Genomic DNA, 20,000 nt, shown 5'->3' on the forward strand with positions numbered 1-20,000 from the left:
GAGAGAGAGAGAGAGAGAGAGAGAGAGAGAGAGAGAGAGAGAGAGAGAGAGAGAGAGAGTAACTGAGAAGAAGCATTAAGGGAGAGGGAGCTATAGGTAAAGAAAGCTAAAATGTAGAGAAACAGGTTTGCAAGGAATGTGCCATTAAGTTGAAATATCTGTGTTTCTCAGAGGCGTGCACCACAGCGTATACTGTACTGAGTGTACATACAGATAGAATGCACCACAGCGTATACTGTACTGAGTGTACATACAGATAGAATGCACCACAGCGTATACTGTACTGAGTGTACATACAGATAGAATGCACCACAGCGTATACTGTACTGAGTGTACATACAGATAGAATGCACCACAGCGTATACTGTACTGAGTGTACATACAGATAGAATGCACCACAGCGTATACTGTACTGAGTGTACATACAGACAGGCCCGCGGGAAGTACTTTACACTCGCAGGGGCTGAGCGTCTAGTAGGGGGTGCGCGCGCTACGCGCGCCGCAAAAATGCGCGTGCACGCGCATCATGCACGCGCATTTTCGCGCATTTTCACGCGCAAACGTGGCCTTTACTTTCCCTCTCCACACGCAAGTTATATGAACGAACTGACACAGGCAATTAACCAGGATAAGGTGCCAATACTGTGATACAGCATATTGTATTCTTTTTTTTCTTCTTCCCCTCCTGTTCGAGGGGGGGCTGTGCCTGGGGGGAGGGGGTGCTACAGCCCCCCCAGCACCCCTACTTCCCTCAGCCATGCATACAGATAGAATGCACCACAGCGTATACTGTACTGAGTGTACATACAGATAGAATGCACCACAGCGTATACTGTACTGAGTGTACGTACAGATAGAATGCACCACAGCGTATACTGTACTGAGTGTACATACAGATAGAATGCACCACAGCGTATACTGTACTGAGTGTACATACAGATAGAATGCACCACAGCGTATACTGTACTGAGTGTACATACAGATAGAATGCACCACAGCGTATACTGTACTGAGTGTACATACAGATAGAATGCACCACAGCGTATACTGTACTGAGTGTACATACAGATAGAATGCACCACAGCGTATACTGTACTGAGTGTACATACAGATAGAATGCACCACAGTGTATACTGTACTGAGTGTACATACAGATAGAATGCACCACAGCGTATACTGTACTGAGTGTACATACAGATAGAATGCACCACAGCGTATACTGTACTGAGTGTACATACAGATAGAATGCACCACAGTGTATACTGTACTGAGTGTACATACAGATAGAATGCACCACAGCGTATACTGTACTGAGTGTACATACAGATAGAATGCACCACAGCGTATACTGTAGTGTACATACATGCATGATGAGTTTCACTGGACAGAGAAACATGATGTGTGCAGGAACACAGAACATCCAGGTAGCGTGATAGATGAGTCAGCAGTTTCACCATGACACTTACCACATGTAAGATCTTGTTCTCCGTCTCATACACAGTGCAGTCCTGCAGAGGAAGAGAGGAGAGGAGAGGAGAGGAGAGGAGAGGAGAGGAGAGGAGAGGGGAGGAGAGGAGAGGAGAGGAGAGGAGAGGAGAGGAGAGGAGAGGAGAGGAGAGGAGAGGAGAGGAGAGGAGAGGAGAGGAGAGGAGAGGAGGACAACACATGAGACGGATGCAGATATCAGCAGAGCAGCTCAAATAACCAGCTCTCATAAATAGAACCGCCAAGAGTGTAGGAAATCAGAAACAAGATGATGACAGGACGGAAGATGAACCGCATGCTCTACTATCTCCATCCGCATTCTAATTCTGTCTGGTATTATTAGGCTTTAAACTTTCTATTAGTTCAATATTTCTTCTTTTTTTTACTGTGCTGTTGCCTGGGTGGTATTTGAGTTAGAGTCCTGCACGGGCCTAAAATGTGGGCCACGGCCCGTGGAGTTTGGTCCTGGTCCAATATGGTACCGCAGTTTTACAGCTTGAGCCCTGTTTCACATTTCACATTGATCGGTCCAGCGGTGCCGGAAATTATAACTGCTCACAGACTTGACGCACGCATGCACGTACGCACGCATGCACGCACACACCGTGACGCACGCACGCACGCACACACACACACCGTGACGCACGCACGCACGCACGCACGCACGCACGCACACACACACACACACACACACACACACACACACACACACACACACACGGATGGACGGACAGGCCTTTGGCCTGGTGGAGACACTAACTTTATTTATGTAGCACTTTTCTAAACAGAAGTTACAAAGTGCTGCACAGAAATCACACACCTTTAGGAAGACACCTTTAGACCTTTGCCCGGGACACAAACCAGTCAAAATAGCTAATTTATACAAGCCCAAAACATGTGAAACTTTTTTGTTTAAACTTTCTTGTATGAAACAAAATAAAGAGATTTACTCGGGGGGGACCCATAACAATAAGGTCCGCGACCCACACGTGGGTCCCGCCCCTCTGTGTGCAGCTCAGTGCTCTAGACTAGAGTGATGTTGCTCCTCTGTGTGGAGCTCAGTGCTCTAGAGTAATGAGCTCTAGAGTGATGTTGCTCCTCTGTGTGGAGCTCAGTGCTCTAGAGTAATGAGCTCTAGAGTGATGTTGCTCCTGTGTGGAGCTCAGTGCTCTAGAGTAATGAGCTCTAGAGTGATGTTGCTCCTGTGTGGAGCTCAGTGCTTTAGTGTAATGAGCTCTAGAGTGATGTTGCTCCTGTGTGGAGCTCAGTGCTCTAGTGTAAGGAGCTCTAGAGTGATGTTGCTCCTCTGTGTGGAGCTCAGTGCTCTAGTGTGATGTTGCTCCTCTGTGTGGAGCTCAGTGCTCTAGTGTAATGAGCTCTAGAGTGATGTTGCTCCTCTGTGTGGAGCTCAGTGCTCTACTGTAATGAGCTCTAGAGTGATGTTGCTCCTCTGTGTGGAGCTCAGTGCTCTAGAGTGATGTTGCTCCTCTGTGTGGAGCTCAGTGCTCTAGTGTAATGAGCTCTAGAGTGATGTTGCTCCTCTGTGTGGAGCTCAGTGCTCTAGAGTGATGTTGCTCCTCTGTGTGGAGCTTAGTGCTCTAGAGTGATGAGCTCTAGAGTGATGTTGCTCCTCTGTGTGGAGCTCAGTGCTCTAGTGTAATGAGCTCTAGAGTGATGTTGCTCCTCTGTGTGGAGCTCAGTGCTCTAGAGTGATGTTGCTCCTCTGTGTGGAGCTCAGTGCTCTAGAGTAATGAGCTCTAGAGTGATGTTGCTCCTCTGTGTGGAGCTCAGTGCTCTAGAGTGATGTTGCTCCTCTGTGTGGAGCTCAGTGCTCTAGAGTAATGAGCTCTAGAGTGATGTTGCTCCTCTGTGTGGAGCTCAGTGCTCTAGAGTAATGAGCTCTAGAGTGATGTTGCTCCTCTGTGTGGAGCTCAGTGCTCTAGAGTGATGTTGCGGTGTGTCTGCTGTGCTGTCCCTTTTCCTACTCTGTGTTATCTTCTCACAGCCAGAGCCTGAGCCTGGGCACACTCACAAACACACACGCACGCTCACACATACACGCTGGCTCATAAACACACACGCATGCTCACATGCACGTCGCTGGCTCACAAACGCATGCACGGTTCGCACGCTCACACATGAACGTCGTCGCTGGCTCACAAACAACACACGCACGCTCACACATGCACGTCGCTGGCTCACAAATGCATGCACGCTCACACATGCACGTCGCTGTCTCACAAACGCACATGCGTGCTCACAAATAAACAGCACACAGGCACGGCACGCTGACAAACGCACATGCATGCTCACGCGTGCACACTCACAAACAAACACAAACACACACAAGCAGGCTTGCACGTGCAGACTCACAAACACACATGAACGCTCACACGTGCACATGCACGCACAAACCTGCAAGCATTATGCAATCTCACACATCACATGCAGACTCACAAACGTTCATGCACAAGGTGTACACGTGCGTGCGTGTGTGCGTGTGTGTGTGTGTGCGTGCGTGTGGATCTTCAAGCTCCCAAAGCGAGCCGATGTGACACATGCTGAGCTTGTAGATCTGCTATTTTTGACATTTTGTCAAACAACAAAACATATAGTGCACTTATCGATAGCATTGATTTTTTAGGGAGACCCCTGTGATTGGCCAGTAGTCACTGTGATTTTGCAACTATGCCTAAACCTAACCTCAGTCAAACTCTGCCTGCCAGGGAGCCAATCAGACATAGGATAGACACAGGTATATCCTATAATACAGTGCTGAAGGGGTTGAAACTCACTAGTGACACACTAGTAAACTGAAACTGAAACTATGTTAACCAAATATGGTTGTCCCTCAGGGCTCTATACTTGTGTCTATTCTCTTTTCACTGAAAATAGCTGATCAACAAGCTGTTGTCAATCTGTTTTCTGCGAAGGTTTTTCCAGAATACGTATGCTGGGGTTTAAGTGGTCAAGTCTCTGAATTTAACCCATTGTTTTTTATATATCTTTTAATGTAATTATTATTACCAGGTATTTACTTATTTGATTTTATTGTATTAGGCCTATTCCTTGTTGCGTGTCTGCGTGTCTGCGTGTGTGCGTGCGTGCGTGCGTGCGTGCGTGCGTGCGTGCGTGCGTGCGTGCGTGCGTGTACCTGCTGTACAATGGTGGTTAACTCCAAGCAAAGCTGCACAATGTTGTTCTTCAGCAAGGAGTACTCTGTCACACTGGCAAACGGTGACCTGAAACACACACACACACACACACACACTCTGTATAAAGAAATATGCAATTCAACAAAACAGGTAGGTGTGTACCATCTAATTCCTAGATCTAATTGTGATGTCTTCATTTGGAAACAAAACAAAACACACTCACAGAACATATTACTTAAGTAACATCTTCTGTGAGTGCATGTGTTTAAGTGTTTAGGGTGATAGTGATAGGTATATAATTGTTTGTTAAAAAAAGTTCTATATTCTGATATTATTTATTGCTATAGTGTGTTTGTTCAGTAGTAGAGTGTCCCTGTCTTTCCAGCTCTTTAGTCAACAGAAAAATGCATTTTCAGGACAGGATACAAATTGTATATCCAATCAGAGAGATACATACAGCAAAACTGTGGAACTGGAACACTGGGTACTCACTCCTGATTGGCTGAAATTGGCCAAAGAGATGGAGAGACGAGGAGAGCCCTGTTACTGAACAAACCCAACAAAACGACTGATATGTCCTTGACTCTATCATCACGGTAACACCACCATTTCATCAATTATATTCATGATTAGAAAGCAAGGTGAAAACCACAGGTGGCAGCTGTTGCCAGGTAACAGATACGGTAAACAAAGTTGATGTATTCGGAGTGCTATATCATTGTGTGAGATATTGGCAATCATTAAATTGCCCAATCACAATGCAAGGTCAGAACTAACTGTGGTATAATTAAGCAATAACTCACAACAGGCCCCACACTGGGCCGAACAACAGCCCTTAACACTGATGATAATCACTGTATGTTACTATGTTATGGCCTGGAGTGAGCTATTGCTTTTATAAAACGCTTTCCAACAGCGAACATGATAAAAACGTATCTCAATTAAAACAGTTTTTTTTAATAAGTCCATTACATTAACTATTCCAATGGTTCTCAACATTTTTGGGGCGACAGTGGCTCTGGGTTGAGTGGCCGGAAGAGCAGCCGAGCTCCCCAAGAGTTAGTGTAGAAGTGTACTTGAGCAAGATTTAAAACAGTCTCTCCGCAGAGGCTGGGGGTTCAAATCCACTGCGGTGCATTCGGCTTTGTCGTATCAAACACAATAGGGCCGTGTTCGGAGGAGGGAAGCCAGGCAGGGAGGGTGATATTTCTCACTCTACGGACTGGGGCTGCAGGCGTCAGTATCTTGCTCAAGGACCATTTGGTTCCATTTGTACACTCTCAGAGTTATGGAGGTCCTTGAAATTAAAAAGTTTGAGAACCACTGCACACTAAATGGAAAAGAGGGCGGCGGTGGCTCAGGGGTAGAGTGCCTGGATGGTAACCGTAAGGTTGCCAGTTCGAACCCGGGCTCCTCCAGAGTTACTGTCGAAGTGTCCTTGAGCAAGACACTGAACCCCTAATTGCTCCCGATGTGCTAGTTGGTGCCTTGCATGGTTTCCGCTGCCATCGGTGTATGAATGTGTGTGTGAATGGGTGAATGTAATGCACAATCTCTGTAAAGCGCCTTGGATAAAGGTGCTATATAAAATGCACCATTTACCAAAGAGCCTTAATTAGTATCATTGTTAACACCTGTGAAGGAAGTAGGGAAGCGGCCCGGAAGTAGGAAGAGCTATTCTGTGTGCATAATAGCCCATATTTGGGGAGAGAAAGCGGCACACACACAAAAAACAACAGCAAGAGGTCTCTCCCCCTACCTGTCCAGCCAAGCCAGCAGGTTCTTGGCTGCCCCAATCAGGTCGACCACGGAGGTCAGGAAGTCGTTAGGGAGCCTCCGCGAGGCGCGTCCGTCATAATGACCGCCCCTCCGCCGGCCCAGGATGAAGTTCTGCAGGTTCTTGGCCGAGGCGTTGAGCTTGTGGGACAGAGTCCGCAGGTTCTCCGTCTCTAGGCCGTAGTTCTGGAGGAGAGAGCAAACACAAGTGGTTACGCACATAGACGTGCATGCATAAAAGTAGAATAGAAAGAAATAAACCTTTAAGTTAACTGAAATAAAATAAAACAACGGTATTGTGTGTTTACAAAATGGGGGACCTGGGGGTCCCGACCCACAGGTTGAGTACCACTGTACTAGAGGACACACACGCACGCGCACACACACGTACATGCACACGCACATGCACGCACGTGTGCACACATGCACACGCACATGCACACACACACACACACACACACACACACACACACACACACACACACACACACACACACTCACAGAGTGTTGAGTTCTCTCCATGGTGCTGAAGCTGTGTGGCGTCTTTGCATGGGACTCCCTGCAGTTCTCACTGGCAGCCTCCAGGGCTGCCAGTGGGACTGCATTCACAGCCAGTGACTGTCATAGACATATAAACGTAGACGCCCTTTCCGGCTCTGAGGCGCGTGTCACAATTGAAGGCACAATTTTCCCGAGATTCCTTGCAAAGCATTTGCCTTCAATGTCAAGCTTCCATGTGCGTAACAAGTCCCGGAAAAGACTCACTGTGATTGACCAGTAGTCACTTGAGTGACAGTGAGAGACATGGAGGAGTCGCATGAGTGACGTCACTTGGGCAGCGACGCAGCATGCCTTCAGCAAATGCCTTCAGCACTTCTAAATAAGAAAGCTGCGGAGAACTGTTGCTTTGTGTTCACTCTTTAATGTTATCCCCCCTGGCTCTGATGTTGTATTGTTGTATTAATAACTTTGTTGTTTGTGTTGGTTTGTTTGTCTTGTTTTGTATTGTAATCTATTTGCATGACTTTATAAAGATTTGTTAAAAAAAATAAAAAAGCCTTCAGCACTGCACTTCCGCTTGACTTCCTGCCTTCATTGGGATACACGTCGCTATAATGAACTGCAGCAGCTAGTGAGGCATCTATTTTTATAATATCTATGGTGACTGTAAGCAATAAGCTCACAGCAGCCATATCGGAAAGAAATTAGGCCTTACTTCCTTCACTACATACACTATAAGGCTCCGTTCCATTCTGGTCAAACAGAGTCAGGGTGCTGATATTGTACAGGTGTGGGTCTCAAAGTGTGTCCAGCGACCCTCATGGAAACACTAGACCAGTGGGTCTCAAGGTGTGTCCAGCACCCTCATGGAAACACTAGACCAGTGGGTCTCAAGGTGTGTCCAGCACCCTCATGGAAACACTAGACCAGTGGGTCTCAAGGTGTGTCCAGCACCCTCATGGAAACACTAGACCAGTGGGTCTCGAAGTGTGTCCAGGGACCCTCATGGAAACACTACACCAGTGGGTCTCAAGGTGTGTCCAGGGACCCTCATGGTTCCTTGAGGGGGTTCCAAATGGTGCCTTATACGGGTGAGTAAATCTGAGAGTGAAATTAAAACAATTGAGAACCACTGTGCTACATTAAATGGAACAGAGCCTTCATCTAACTATAATCTAATCTAATCTAACTATAATTCACTCAATGTTTGAATGTCTGAATGAATGAATGAATGTCTGACACTGTCGTAGCTCCTCACTGGCTGCACCAATCGCTCTGATTTTTCACACAGGCATTGACCATAATATTACGGAGGTCTTAACGAAGCCCGTTTTTCAATTTAACAAATGATTGATTAATAATTAATTTATTAGTGCACTAAAATTATCCATCCACTTGGGAAAATGCGAAAACTTACATCAAGTCTTTTTCTCTCAAAAACCGTCAGAGCTACAGTTACAACACTTGGAGGGGAGGTTCATAATAATTATTAAAATTAAATTATTACATCAGTCGGCCTCATGGTGGTGCTATAACAGCCCACTTTACATTGCGCCTCATAACTCTTGCACCCAGGTCCTAAAATCAAAATAGTGTGGAATAGTGTTTATAGCTATCTAGCTATATCTCATGTTGTGTTTATAGCAGACTCGTCACTCAAATGTGCACTTGCAGTTTGGGCAACTCGAAAGCAAACTCCACATGCCCCAACATTTTATTTACCTGCCATAGTGTCAACCCCTTACCCCTGTGTCGGATCGGTGGTTAGACTGGCATATTCACCGATACCGATATGACCCGATATGACCAAATAAGGGCCGATCCGATACTTTTCCGATACCGATACAGTATCGGGACATCTCTAATTTCCAGTAAGGTTTACCTTAGGCGGGCGTGCTGATGCACATATTAGCTCAAACAACTCCAATGTATTATTTCATATTTCACATTTCTCAACCTGTTGAAGCTTTTGAAAGCTTTCGAAGAAAACAGTGATTACAGCTTTGATCCTCACATAAAGCGTGTACTGTATCACATTCAAACAGAAATATTCAAATAAAATATTGGTCAAAAGATCACATGATTTTGATATTGGTTCAGTTCTGTAACGATATGGCGACCATTTGAGACCTGGAATGCATCTGTGCAGCTTTTAACCACTTTAACCATTCTTTTAAACATTAGCTATTGAAAAATAGCAGATATACAAGCTCATAGTGTGGCACTGAGTGCTGCAATATGAGCTTGTAGATCTGCTATTTTAGAAAAATTCTGAAAATGTATGAATATGTATTCTTTCACAGCAAACGTTTTTAAATCTTTGCTTCTGAGGGGTCCCTGGAACAACATGTTTTCAGTATCGGTATATGTCTCAAAATCAAATGATCGGAATCGGACCGGGAGCCAAAAGACAGGATCGGGACATCCCTAATTTTAACACAATCCTGCCCAGCCCTCTAGGCGGGATCGTGAGGCTATAGTGCCAGTGAAATAGATCGTGAGGCTATAGTGCCAGTGAAATGGACCGTGAGGCTATAGTGCCAGTGAAATGAGGACCGTGCGGCTATAGTGCCAGTGAAATGGATCGTGAGGCTATAGTGCCAGTGAAATGAGGACCGTGAGGCTATAGTGCCAGTGAAATGAGGACTGTGAGGCTATAGTGCCAGTGAAATGGATCGTGAGGTTATAGTGCCAGTGAAATGAGGAGGACCGTGAGGCTATAGTGCCAGTGAAATGAGGACCGTGAGGCTATAGTGCCAGTGAAATGGATCGTGAGGCTATAGTGCCAGTGAAATGAGGATCGTGAGGCTATAGTCAGGGCTCGACAGTGCGACTAGGTACTCGCATTTGCGAGTTAAAATATCACTGTGCGAGTTGTAAAATTCACTTTGTAGCACCGGTGCGACTACAGAATTTGACCATTCAAAGACAAGGCTCTACAGCAAGTGCACATTCTATAGTAGCGGTTCTATACCTACATTTATATTTCTATAGTACGGCGGTGTCGTTCGCCAAAAAGAGCAGATCTACAACGTGTCGAGGCTCAATGCGGCGTTCATTTGAAGATCTGTCCCTTTTTCTCCAACCGCCCGCCCCTCCATGTGTTGCTTCTCTTCCCTGTCAGCAGCGGAGCGAACGCAGCAGGATAGCATGATAGCACAGAAGGAGTTGCTTGGACCCCGACACGTTGAATACTAAAGTTATTTGGAAAGTTTAATGTTCAAACATCACTCGATATAACTTTTAACCAAACGTGGGTGAAACAGCGTGCGGCCGTGCAAGCAAAGAGTGCACGTGTGCACGGATTCTACCTGTGTGAAGTGAGGGGCGCTCTTATCATCATACATCATCATGAATCATCTCATACTGGCCAATCAGAATGCCTGTTGATTGGTTAGCTGATTTGCTCGTTTACATATGACATACATTGTCCTTTCAATGGCAATGGCGTTTAATGTTTTGATGTTTAATTCACGTCTCATATTTAGCGGAATTTTGACCTAATTTCTCCGTTCATTGTCAATGGCAAATATTGTGGGGACTAAAGCTGTATATAGGAGGGGCTAGCGCCCCTCAAAAACACATTATTTGATAACTTTTCATCGTGCTCCTAAAATAATTTGTGTGCTACTATATTTTTCAACTTAGTCGCACACGTGCTACTTGGAAAAATGCTAAGCGTCAAGCCCTGGCTATAGTGCCAGTGAAATGAGGATTGTGAGGCTATAGTGCCAGTGAAATGGATCGTGAGGCTATAGTGCCAGTGAAATGAGGACCGTGAGGCTATAGTGCCAGTGAAATGAGGATCGTGAGGCTATAGTGCCAGTGAAATGGATCGTGAGGCCATAGTGCCAGTGAAATGAGGATCGTGAGGCTATAGTGCCAGTGAAATGAGGATTGTGAGGCTATAGTGCCAGTGAAATGAGGATCGTGAGGCTATAGTGCCAGTGAAATGAGGATCGTGAGGCTATAGTGCCAGTGAAATGAGGATTGTGAGGCTATAGTGCCAGTGAAATGAGGATTGTGAGGCTATAGTGCCAGTGAAATGGATTGTGAGGCTATAGTGCCAGTGAAATGAGGACCGTGAGGCTATAGTGCCAGTGAAATGGATCGTGAGGCTATAGTGCCAGTGAAATGAGGATTGTGAGGCTATAGTGCCAGTGAAATGAGGACCGTGAGGCTATAGTGCCAGTGAAATGAGGATTGTGAGGCTATAGTGCCAGTGAAATGAGGATTGTGAGGCTATAGTGCCAGTGAAAGGGATTGTGAGGCTATAGAGCGTCGCAGTCCCGCCTCCTACCCTGGACCAGGAAATGAAACCCAATGCATTATTCTCATAGACATTTATATAAATTTAAATAAAAGTATTTATTTAAAGACGGTTACGCCGCGGACAAAGCCAACTCGAGTCGTGACAACTCATGACAACACAAACAATATTTTGGACCAAACAAATAATTAGAAAGAAGAAAAACAACAAAAAAAGTGTTGTAACCTGCCATTTTTTTCTTCTTTCTAATTATTTGTTTGGTCCAAAATATTGTTTGTGTTGTCATGAGTTGTCAGGACTCGAGTTGGCTTTGTCCGCGGCGTAACCGTCTTTAAATAAATACTTTAAGAAATGTCTATGAGAATAATGCATTGGGTTTAATTTCCTGGTCCAGGGTAGGAGGCGGGACTGCGACGCTCTATAGTGCCAGTGAAATGGATCGTGAGGCTATAGTGCCAGTGAAATGGACCGTGAGGCTATAGTGCCAGTGAAATGAGGACCGTGAGGCTATAGTGCCAGTGAAATGGACCGTGAGGCTATAGTGCCAGTGAAATGGATCGTGAGGCTATAGTGCCAGTGAAATGAGGATCGTGAGGCTATAGTGCCAGTGAAATGGATCGTGAGGCTATAGTGCCAGTGAAATGGATGGTGAGGCTATAGTGCCAGTGAAATGAGGATTGTGAGGCTATAGTGCCAGTGAAATGAGGATCGTGAGGCTATAGTGCCAGTGAAATGGACCGTGAGGCTATAGTGCCAGTGAAATGAGGATCGTGAGGCTATAGTGCCAGTGAAATGAGGATCGTGAGGCTATAGTGCCAGTAAAATGAGGATCGTGAGGCTATAGTGCCAGTGAAATGAGGATCGTGAGGCTATAGGCCAGTGAAATGGATCGTGAGGCTATAGTGCCAGTGAAATGAGGATTGTGAGGCTATAGTGCCAGTGAAATGAGGATTGTGAGGCTATAGTGCCAGTGAAATGGATCGTGAGGCTATAGTGCCAGTGAAATGAGGATTGTGAGGCTATAGTGCCAGTGAAATGAGGATCGTGAGGCTATAGTGCCAGTGAAATGAGGATCGTGAGGCTATAGTGCCAGTGAAATGAGGATCGTGAGGCTATAGTGCCAGTGAAATGGACCGTGAGGCTATAGTGCCAGTGAAATGAGGATCGTGAGGCTATAGTGCCAGTGAAATGAGGATCGTGAGGCTATAGTGCCAGTGAAATGAGGATCGTGAGGCTATAGTGCTAGTGAAATGGACCGTGAGGCTATAGTGCCAGTGAAATGAGGATCGTGAGGCTATAGTGCCAGTGAAATGAGGATCGTGAGGCTATAGTGCCAGTGAAATGGATCGTGAGGCTATAGTGCCAGTGAAATGCGCAAAATAAGCAAAGAAGAAGAGCCTCATCCGCCCGACCCGGACGTGATTGCCCTCCATATCATTAGTCTAGCCTCACTCCAGGCTGTGTACTAATGCTAATACTACTAATACTAATACTAATATGTACTGTGTACTAATGCCCAGACGATTAATATTCTTAGCTCGACATCACATTCATGTTTTAGTAGGCTCGAAACATGGTACTTTATCCCATTCTGAGCACAAAAACCACGATCGGGATATAGGCTGTTCCTACCATGGGAGTGAGATGGGGTCCAGCCACGGGAATAAAAAAGGTAAAAAAAAATGTTTTAAAGCTGGATTAATGTTTTTTAATCAAATCTCGTAATCTGGAGGTTGTTACCGATTGGGTTAATTGTCTGGTTGTGAGTGGTTATGTGTGATCGTCAGGTCTATACAGTACATGGTTATGTGTGATCGTCAGGTCTATACTGTACATGCTGCTGTGGAAATGTAAAGGGTTGGAGATACAGTAAATAGCTCTCCAGGGATGTGATACAATCTCTAACGTTGCTTTGTGACTGGATTGAAATTAAAGGCTTTGTGTGCGGGTTCACTTATATACAACACACGCACGCACGCACGCACGCACGCACGCACGTGTGACGCACACAAAATGTATGGTCACATTTATGTTTGTATTTTATTTTGTTATGATTTTGAAGATGTTATTTGTTTTTGTGAAAAGAATATTGCTATATGAGCAAGAATGGACAATGTATGAGCAAGATTGGACAATGCATTTATATCTTGGTTTATTCCAAGCTCAATGACACTACACAGTGGAACTTTCCTAGTGTTTCCACCACTAGGGGGCAGTGTGGCGACTCGCTTCGTTTTCAGAGGCACTTGTTGAATGGACTGACCCACTTCCTCATTCTGCATGAGGAGGCTAAAAGGACAACACCGTCGTCACCTGTCCTATTCATTTTATTCCTGTTTTATCAGGTTTGTACTGCACAACAGACTCTTAAACTGCACACAGTTGTTGCCTATGTTTTATTTTACTTTAGAGATCGTTTTTGGTGAAGCTGAATATACTTTTGAGTGGTTTTGTGACCCAAACAATGTGCCGTTTTTCCATGTGCTTCTAAAATGGTGGTCCTGTTGTGTTTTGGTGAAAATGAAGGAAGACTACGTTTTTGGGGCTCCAGATCATTCCAGTTTTGTGTCTTTAGCTTAGTAATACTGTTCAGAAGTATTTTTGATGAACAGAATGTTTGATTATAAAACGTTTTTGTATCATTTTACATTTTAATGCACTTTAAGCATTTAAGCATTTTAGTACTATGAAGAACGTTTTGCCTACAGCCATTTGAAACTCAGTCCTGCACTATGATAATTACTTACCTGATGTTTAAGGGATATATATTTGTAGCACTATGCTAGGCTGCTATTTACAATGCATAATGAATGTGCACTAATGTCTGACACAGACATTTAAAGGAACAGTCCTTGTATTTTTGTGGTATGATAAAAACAGATGCTGGTGGTTATGAAAGTAACTAAAAGAGGTTATTTGTAACTAAATGTGGATTTAAATGTGAACACAATGTGATGTCATGAAAAAAGGGAATATTGTGACTATGTTTTATTTTGATCGATGTATTGATTTATTGAAAACGAAATGATACAGAGAAAAGAAATACATTGAATTGTGAATTAATAAATTGATTCTGCATGAGGAGGCTAAAAGGACAACACCGTCGTCACCTGTCCTATTCATTTTATTCCTGTTTTATCAGGCATAGGAGGGCTTCCCAGCAGCAAAACTCATCTGCATATGGGTCTTACAACTGAGACCTGTAACAGATTTGTGGGGGCTCGTCCGGGATCGGCGCCACCTGATGGTCGGAGTAGGACGTCGATCCAGTGATTCCTGAACCTGTGGCCAGGGTGCTTCATCGTCAGAGCGAGGAGCTGTGAGAGTCGAGAGCGTCTGACTGCGGCCAGAGCAAGGACTTCACGAGCTGAGGGTGTCTGATTGATGTTCACGATGGCAGACAACGAGAGGAAAACGCTGACCTGGACCATAAAGAAGAAGCTATTCAACCTTTCTTCAGATGAACTGCTACAGCTTGCCAAAGTCGTTTCACGAGGGCCTACTCAAGCTAAGTTGGTCAACCAGGATGAAGAGAGCTGTATTGATTTTTTGTGTTCCTACATGGAGAGCACCGATTTGCTAGAGTCAGATGATCAGGGCATTTCGGAGTTAAGATGTATGCTAGACATTATTGCTGAAATTATTGATAAGCGTACTAAGAGTGATTTTAGTACCGGCGCTGGAGCAAATGTTGATGTATCTGTTGTATCTGATGCTGTTTCTGATGCTAATGTTTCATCACACTTATCTGAGAGTGTCCACACTGACACACATGTTACGGGTACACACTCTGACATTGCACCATTTGATTTGGCCGCTCAAACTGATGCCCTTGAATTACAAATCAGTAAGCTGATGTCTACTTATGATGATTTGCGCAAAAAGGTTAAACAGGGTGGGGCTTCACTTACTCCACACACCTTAACTGACACCATTCCCACTGTTTCTCACCAGTCCCACAGTCCATACACCACAACTGACACACAACACACTTACCAGTCCCGCAGTCCACATGTCATAACATCCTCCCATCCCACCCATGATCACCATACTGGAAGTATGATTGCCCTCAAAGACCTACCCTTCCTCCAGAAGAAGGAATTCAAGGTGCATGGTGGACAGATTGGTGATAATGCATCCGAAGTAACCTACAGCAGTATCAGCAAGCAGATTGACCAAGGACTGAGAGAAATGCACACTGAGGGTGAAATCATACGAGCAGTGTTTCGCATCATAAAGCCTGGAAACTTCAAGGATATGCTCTGCAGCAAGGATGACATGACCATAGCCGAGCTGAAGAGCTTCCTACAGTCTCATCTGGGAGAGAAAAGCAGTACTGAGCTGTTCCAGGAACTGATAAGTGCCAAACAACATGAACATGAAACACCACAGCAGTTTCTCTACAGGATGATGGGGCTCAAACAAAAAGTGATCTTTATGTCAAAACAGACAGACTCTGATATCAAGTACGAAGCACAAACAGCTCAGAATGTCTTCCTTCGCACAGTTTATCAGGGCCTGAATGAGAAACATGATGATATCAGGAGGGAGTTGAAGCCACTCCTCTCAGACCCTGCAGTCACAGATGATGCACTTCTAAGACAAGTCAACAAAACGACAAGTGAAGAAAGTGAGAGGAAGCGACGCTTGGGACGCAGCAATCGCCCCAAGTCAGCTCAAGCTCACAGTGGTGAAGTGACCACCAATGAAGTGAACAAAGAGAAGCCTGCTCCTGACACGCAAGTTAAAGATGAGCTCATCCAAAAACTCAGCGCTCAAGTACAAGCTCTGACGGAAGTCGTAACCTCCCTACAATCAAAAGCGGCATCAAATCAGTCAAGACCTGAGCCTCAGCCCCAGTCCACCTGTCAGTGTTCCACTAAACAGATTCAGAATCGACAAGTAAGGAAAGAAAGACCATATGGCTGCCCTAACTGTGTTGCAAATGGCCGTCCCAACTGCAACCACTGTTTCGCCTGTGGAGAAGAGGGGCACCGTGCTGTTGGGTGCCTGAAGAGACCTAAGCCGTCGGGAAACTCCCCCCGGTCACAGCAGAGGGACCACCTGTGACCGGCACCAGCCTTCAGTCCCATCCAGACAATACCACACCAGTAGCAGTGCAGGTCAATCACCATCTTGCCGCCCCTTCTCACTCATCGGCTGATGACAAGTCACCATCGCAGCGAGTAGCTAAGCTAATTGGCAAGAAGTGCTTATTGAAATGCAATCTAAGTGGATACGCTGTGACGGTTCTGCTCGACTCTGGGGCCCAAGTCAGTATTATTGACAAGCCATGGAAACACAAATACCTACCTCAACAGGAAGTGCGCCCTCTCAGTGAACTCATAGGAAGCAGACCACTGGATCTCACTGCAGCCAATGGAGGACAGATCCCATATGATGGATGGGTGGAACTCACCTTTAACCTACCTGGCAACGATGATCCAAATCTCGCCATCAGAGTACCCTTCCTGGTCAGCCGTGTGAGCCTTGTGAGACCGATATTGGGCTTCAACGTCATTGAAGAGCTCATCCTAGGGCAGGAGAGTGACATTGAAGTTGTTGCGATTATTGGCAAGTTGCTGGGAGAGGCCATACAGATTGAAAATGACCAAGCAGAGACAATTGTGAACTTGATACAGACCCAGGAACCCGACCAGCACCATGCAGTGGTGAGAGTTGGACGTCAAGACATTGTCGTCCGCCCAGGCCATGTCGCTCGCATCAAGTGCAAGGTGCCTGCTGATTTCACGTCCTCTGTGGCACTGTTCGAGGTCAACCATCCAGACCCGAGACTGGAGGAGCTAGATATTGGTGATGGCTTGGTCGAAATCCACCACGTCAGGCAGCCCTATGTGGAGATTCCTGTGGGTAACCACACCCAACACGATGTGACATTGAACAACTTCACAATGTTGGGCAGTATTCAGCCGATCGACAAGATTGTGGAGACAGATCAGATGGATAGCGTCGAGATCAGCAACGTCGACTTACCTGTTCCTGTCGATGGAGACAACAGTAACCAACAAGAACAACCATTCAAGCGGTGGTCTCCTCCTGTCGATATAAGCCACCTAAGTGACGAACACCAAGCTGTAGTCCAACAAATGCTCTACGAGGAGTCAAATGCGTTTGCTCAGGATGAAGATGACATGGGGTGCATTCCAAGCCTCCAAATGGGGATAACCCTGAAGGATGACATCCCAGTACAGAGGAGCTATACAGCAATTCCCAAACCACTGTACAAGGAAGTTAAGGAGTACATCCAAGACTTACTGGCAAAGAAGTGGATTGTAAAGTCCAAATCCCCATACTCCGCACCAGTGGTTTGTGTCCGCAAGAAGGATGGAAGTTTGCGGCTATGCATAGATTACAGGCTCCTGAACCAAAAGACAGTTCCAGATAGACACCCACTTCCCCGTATTCAAGACCTCATTGACACGCTGGGTGGCTACAACCTGTTCTCAATTTTGGATCAGGGAAAAGCCTATCATCAAGGCTTCATCACAGAAGGGTCGAGACACATGACCGCCTTCATCACTCCATGGGGCTTGTATGAGTGGGTGCGCATCCCCTTTGGGCTTTCAAACGCCCCAGCTGCTTTTCAGAGAAGCATGGAGGAAATGCTTGACTCCTTGCGAGACGAATGCTGCATACCATATTTGGATGACGTTCTCTGTTATAGTAAGACCTTTGAAGACCATGTAGAGTCGCTGAGACGAGTGCTGAGGGCGCTCCAACGCCACGGCGTAAAGCTCAGGCCAAACAAGTGCGAGCTCTTCAAAAAGGAAGTTCGTTATTTGGGGAAGCTGGTCTCTGCTGAGGGAGTGCGGCTAGACCCCAAGGACCTGGAAGCCATTCAGGCCTTGAGGAGTAAAACCCCCAACACCGTCGGAGAGGTCCGTAAGCTTCTAGGATTCTTAAGCTACTACAGAACGTACATTCAAGATTTCTCTAAAATTGCCAAACCGATGTATGAGCTCTTGCAATCCAAAAACCCTGTCACCACCGTGCCTCAGCCCAGACAGAAACGGGGAAAAGGAGCCCAAATGTCATCCAGGACCCCGATACAGTGGACTGAAGAGCACCAAAGAACCCTTGACCAGCTCATCCATACTCTGTCCAACCCCCCAGTACTAGCGTATCCTGATTTTGATCTCCCTTACGTGCTGCACACAGACGCGTCACAACAAGGTCTTGGTGCGGTGCTATACCAGCGCCAGGGAGGGAAGCTCAGAATCATTGCATACGGGTCCAGGACGCTGACGCCAGCAGAGCGGAACTACAACCTTCATTCAGGGAAACTTGAGTTCCTGGCTTTAAAGTGGTCCATATGCGAAAAGTTCAGAGACTACCTCTTCTACGCGCCCCACTTTTTGGTGTACACGGATAACAACCCATGAACCTACGTGTTGAGCACCGCTAAGCTCAATGCTGTCGGCCACCGATGGGTTGGTGAGCTAGCGGACTTCCGGTTTGAAATCAAGTATCGACCGGGCAAGATTAATGTGGATGCCGACACCTTGTCCCGCATGCCATTAGACATTGACAACTACGTTGACGCCTGCACAGAGGAGCTGTCCAAAGACATCATACTGGCAACGTGGGAAGGCAGTCACGCCGCCAAGCAGAAGGATGTTGCTTATGTGGCAGTCCTGAACCTGTCACAAGATAGCTCAACCTCACAGTCAACAGAGCTACTCCCAACCATCCCCCATGATGAGCTCATTAAATCTCAACGAGATGATCCTGCCATCAGTCAAGTCATCCAGCTGAAAGAGACCACTAACACACTGACCAACGACATGAAAAAGGGAGTTAGTGGCCTTGCGAGAAAGATGCTACACCAATGGGAGAAACTCCATCTGGAAAATGGTCTGCTGTACCGGCGAACAAGCCAGAGGAGTCAGCTCGTCTTGCCTGACCAGTACCGACCTCTGGTGTTGAGACACCTCCATGACGAGATGGGCCATATGGGGACAGAAAGGGTCTTGGGACTAGCCAGGGACCGGTTCTACTGGCCATACATGAAGCAAGATGTTGAAGCTTATGTAACAAGAAAATGTCCCTGCATCAAGCAGAAGAAGCCGGTCTCACATATCAGGGCTCCAATGGGAAGCATTACCACTACATCACCCCTAGAGTTGGTTTGCATCGACTATCTTCACTTGGAGCAAAGCAAGGGAGGCTTCGAATACATTCTGGTTGTTATTGACCATTTTACAAGGTACGCCCAAGCCTACGCCACCAGAAATAAATCCGGAAAGACTGCTGCAGAGAAAATCTTTGAGGACTTCATTCCACGGTTTGCGTACCCTTGGAAATTGCACCATGACCAGGGTCGAGAATTTGAAAATGAACTCTTCAAGACCCTGCAACAACTCAGTGGAGTCGGTCACTCCAGGACCACGCCCTACCATCCTCAGGGTAATCCCGTGGAAAGATTCAACCGAACCTTGCTCCAAATGCTCAGAACTCTCGGAGAAAAGGAGAAGGAAAGATGGAGAGACCACTTACCACAAGTCATCCACGCCTATAATTGTACCAGGCATGAGGCAACAGGGTTTTCGCCTTTCTATTTAATGTATGGACGTCACCCACGCCTGCCTGTGGACATGATATTTGGCCTGGCAAAGGAAGAGGAAGCCACGTCTCCAAGAGGCTATGCTGAGAAGTGGGCTCAAAGGATGAAGGACGCTTACCGACTGGCCTCTGAGAATAGTCAACAGTCAAGTGCTCGAGGGAAGAGATACTATGACCGCCACATGAAGGGTGTTGTTGTCCTTGAACCAGGTGATCGTGTTCTGGTGCGT

At 46.1% G+C, this 20,000-nt stretch overlaps 1 protein-coding gene across 1 annotated transcript in view; it reads right to left on the minus strand.

Moving 5' to 3' along the window:
- The window catches only part of LOC306923776 (connector enhancer of kinase suppressor of ras 2), a 133,456-nt gene that overhangs the window by 64,987 nt on the left and 48,469 nt on the right, over nucleotides 1-20,000 (minus strand). Inside the window, exons 3-5 of the mRNA XM_079502073.1 lie at nucleotides 6,400-6,602; nucleotides 4,640-4,727; nucleotides 1,467-1,508 (exon numbers count right to left, since the gene is read on the minus strand). Of these exons, the coding sequence (XP_079358199.1) occupies nucleotides 1,467-1,508; nucleotides 4,640-4,727; nucleotides 6,400-6,602 (333 nt within the window). The remainder of the gene's footprint in view (nucleotides 1-1,466; nucleotides 1,509-4,639; nucleotides 4,728-6,399; nucleotides 6,603-20,000) is intronic.

This window comes from Electrona antarctica, assembly GCF_951216825.1.
Source record: "Electrona antarctica genome assembly, chromosome: 1".
NCBI classification, from domain to species: domain Eukaryota; kingdom Metazoa; phylum Chordata; class Actinopteri; order Myctophiformes; family Myctophidae; genus Electrona; species Electrona antarctica.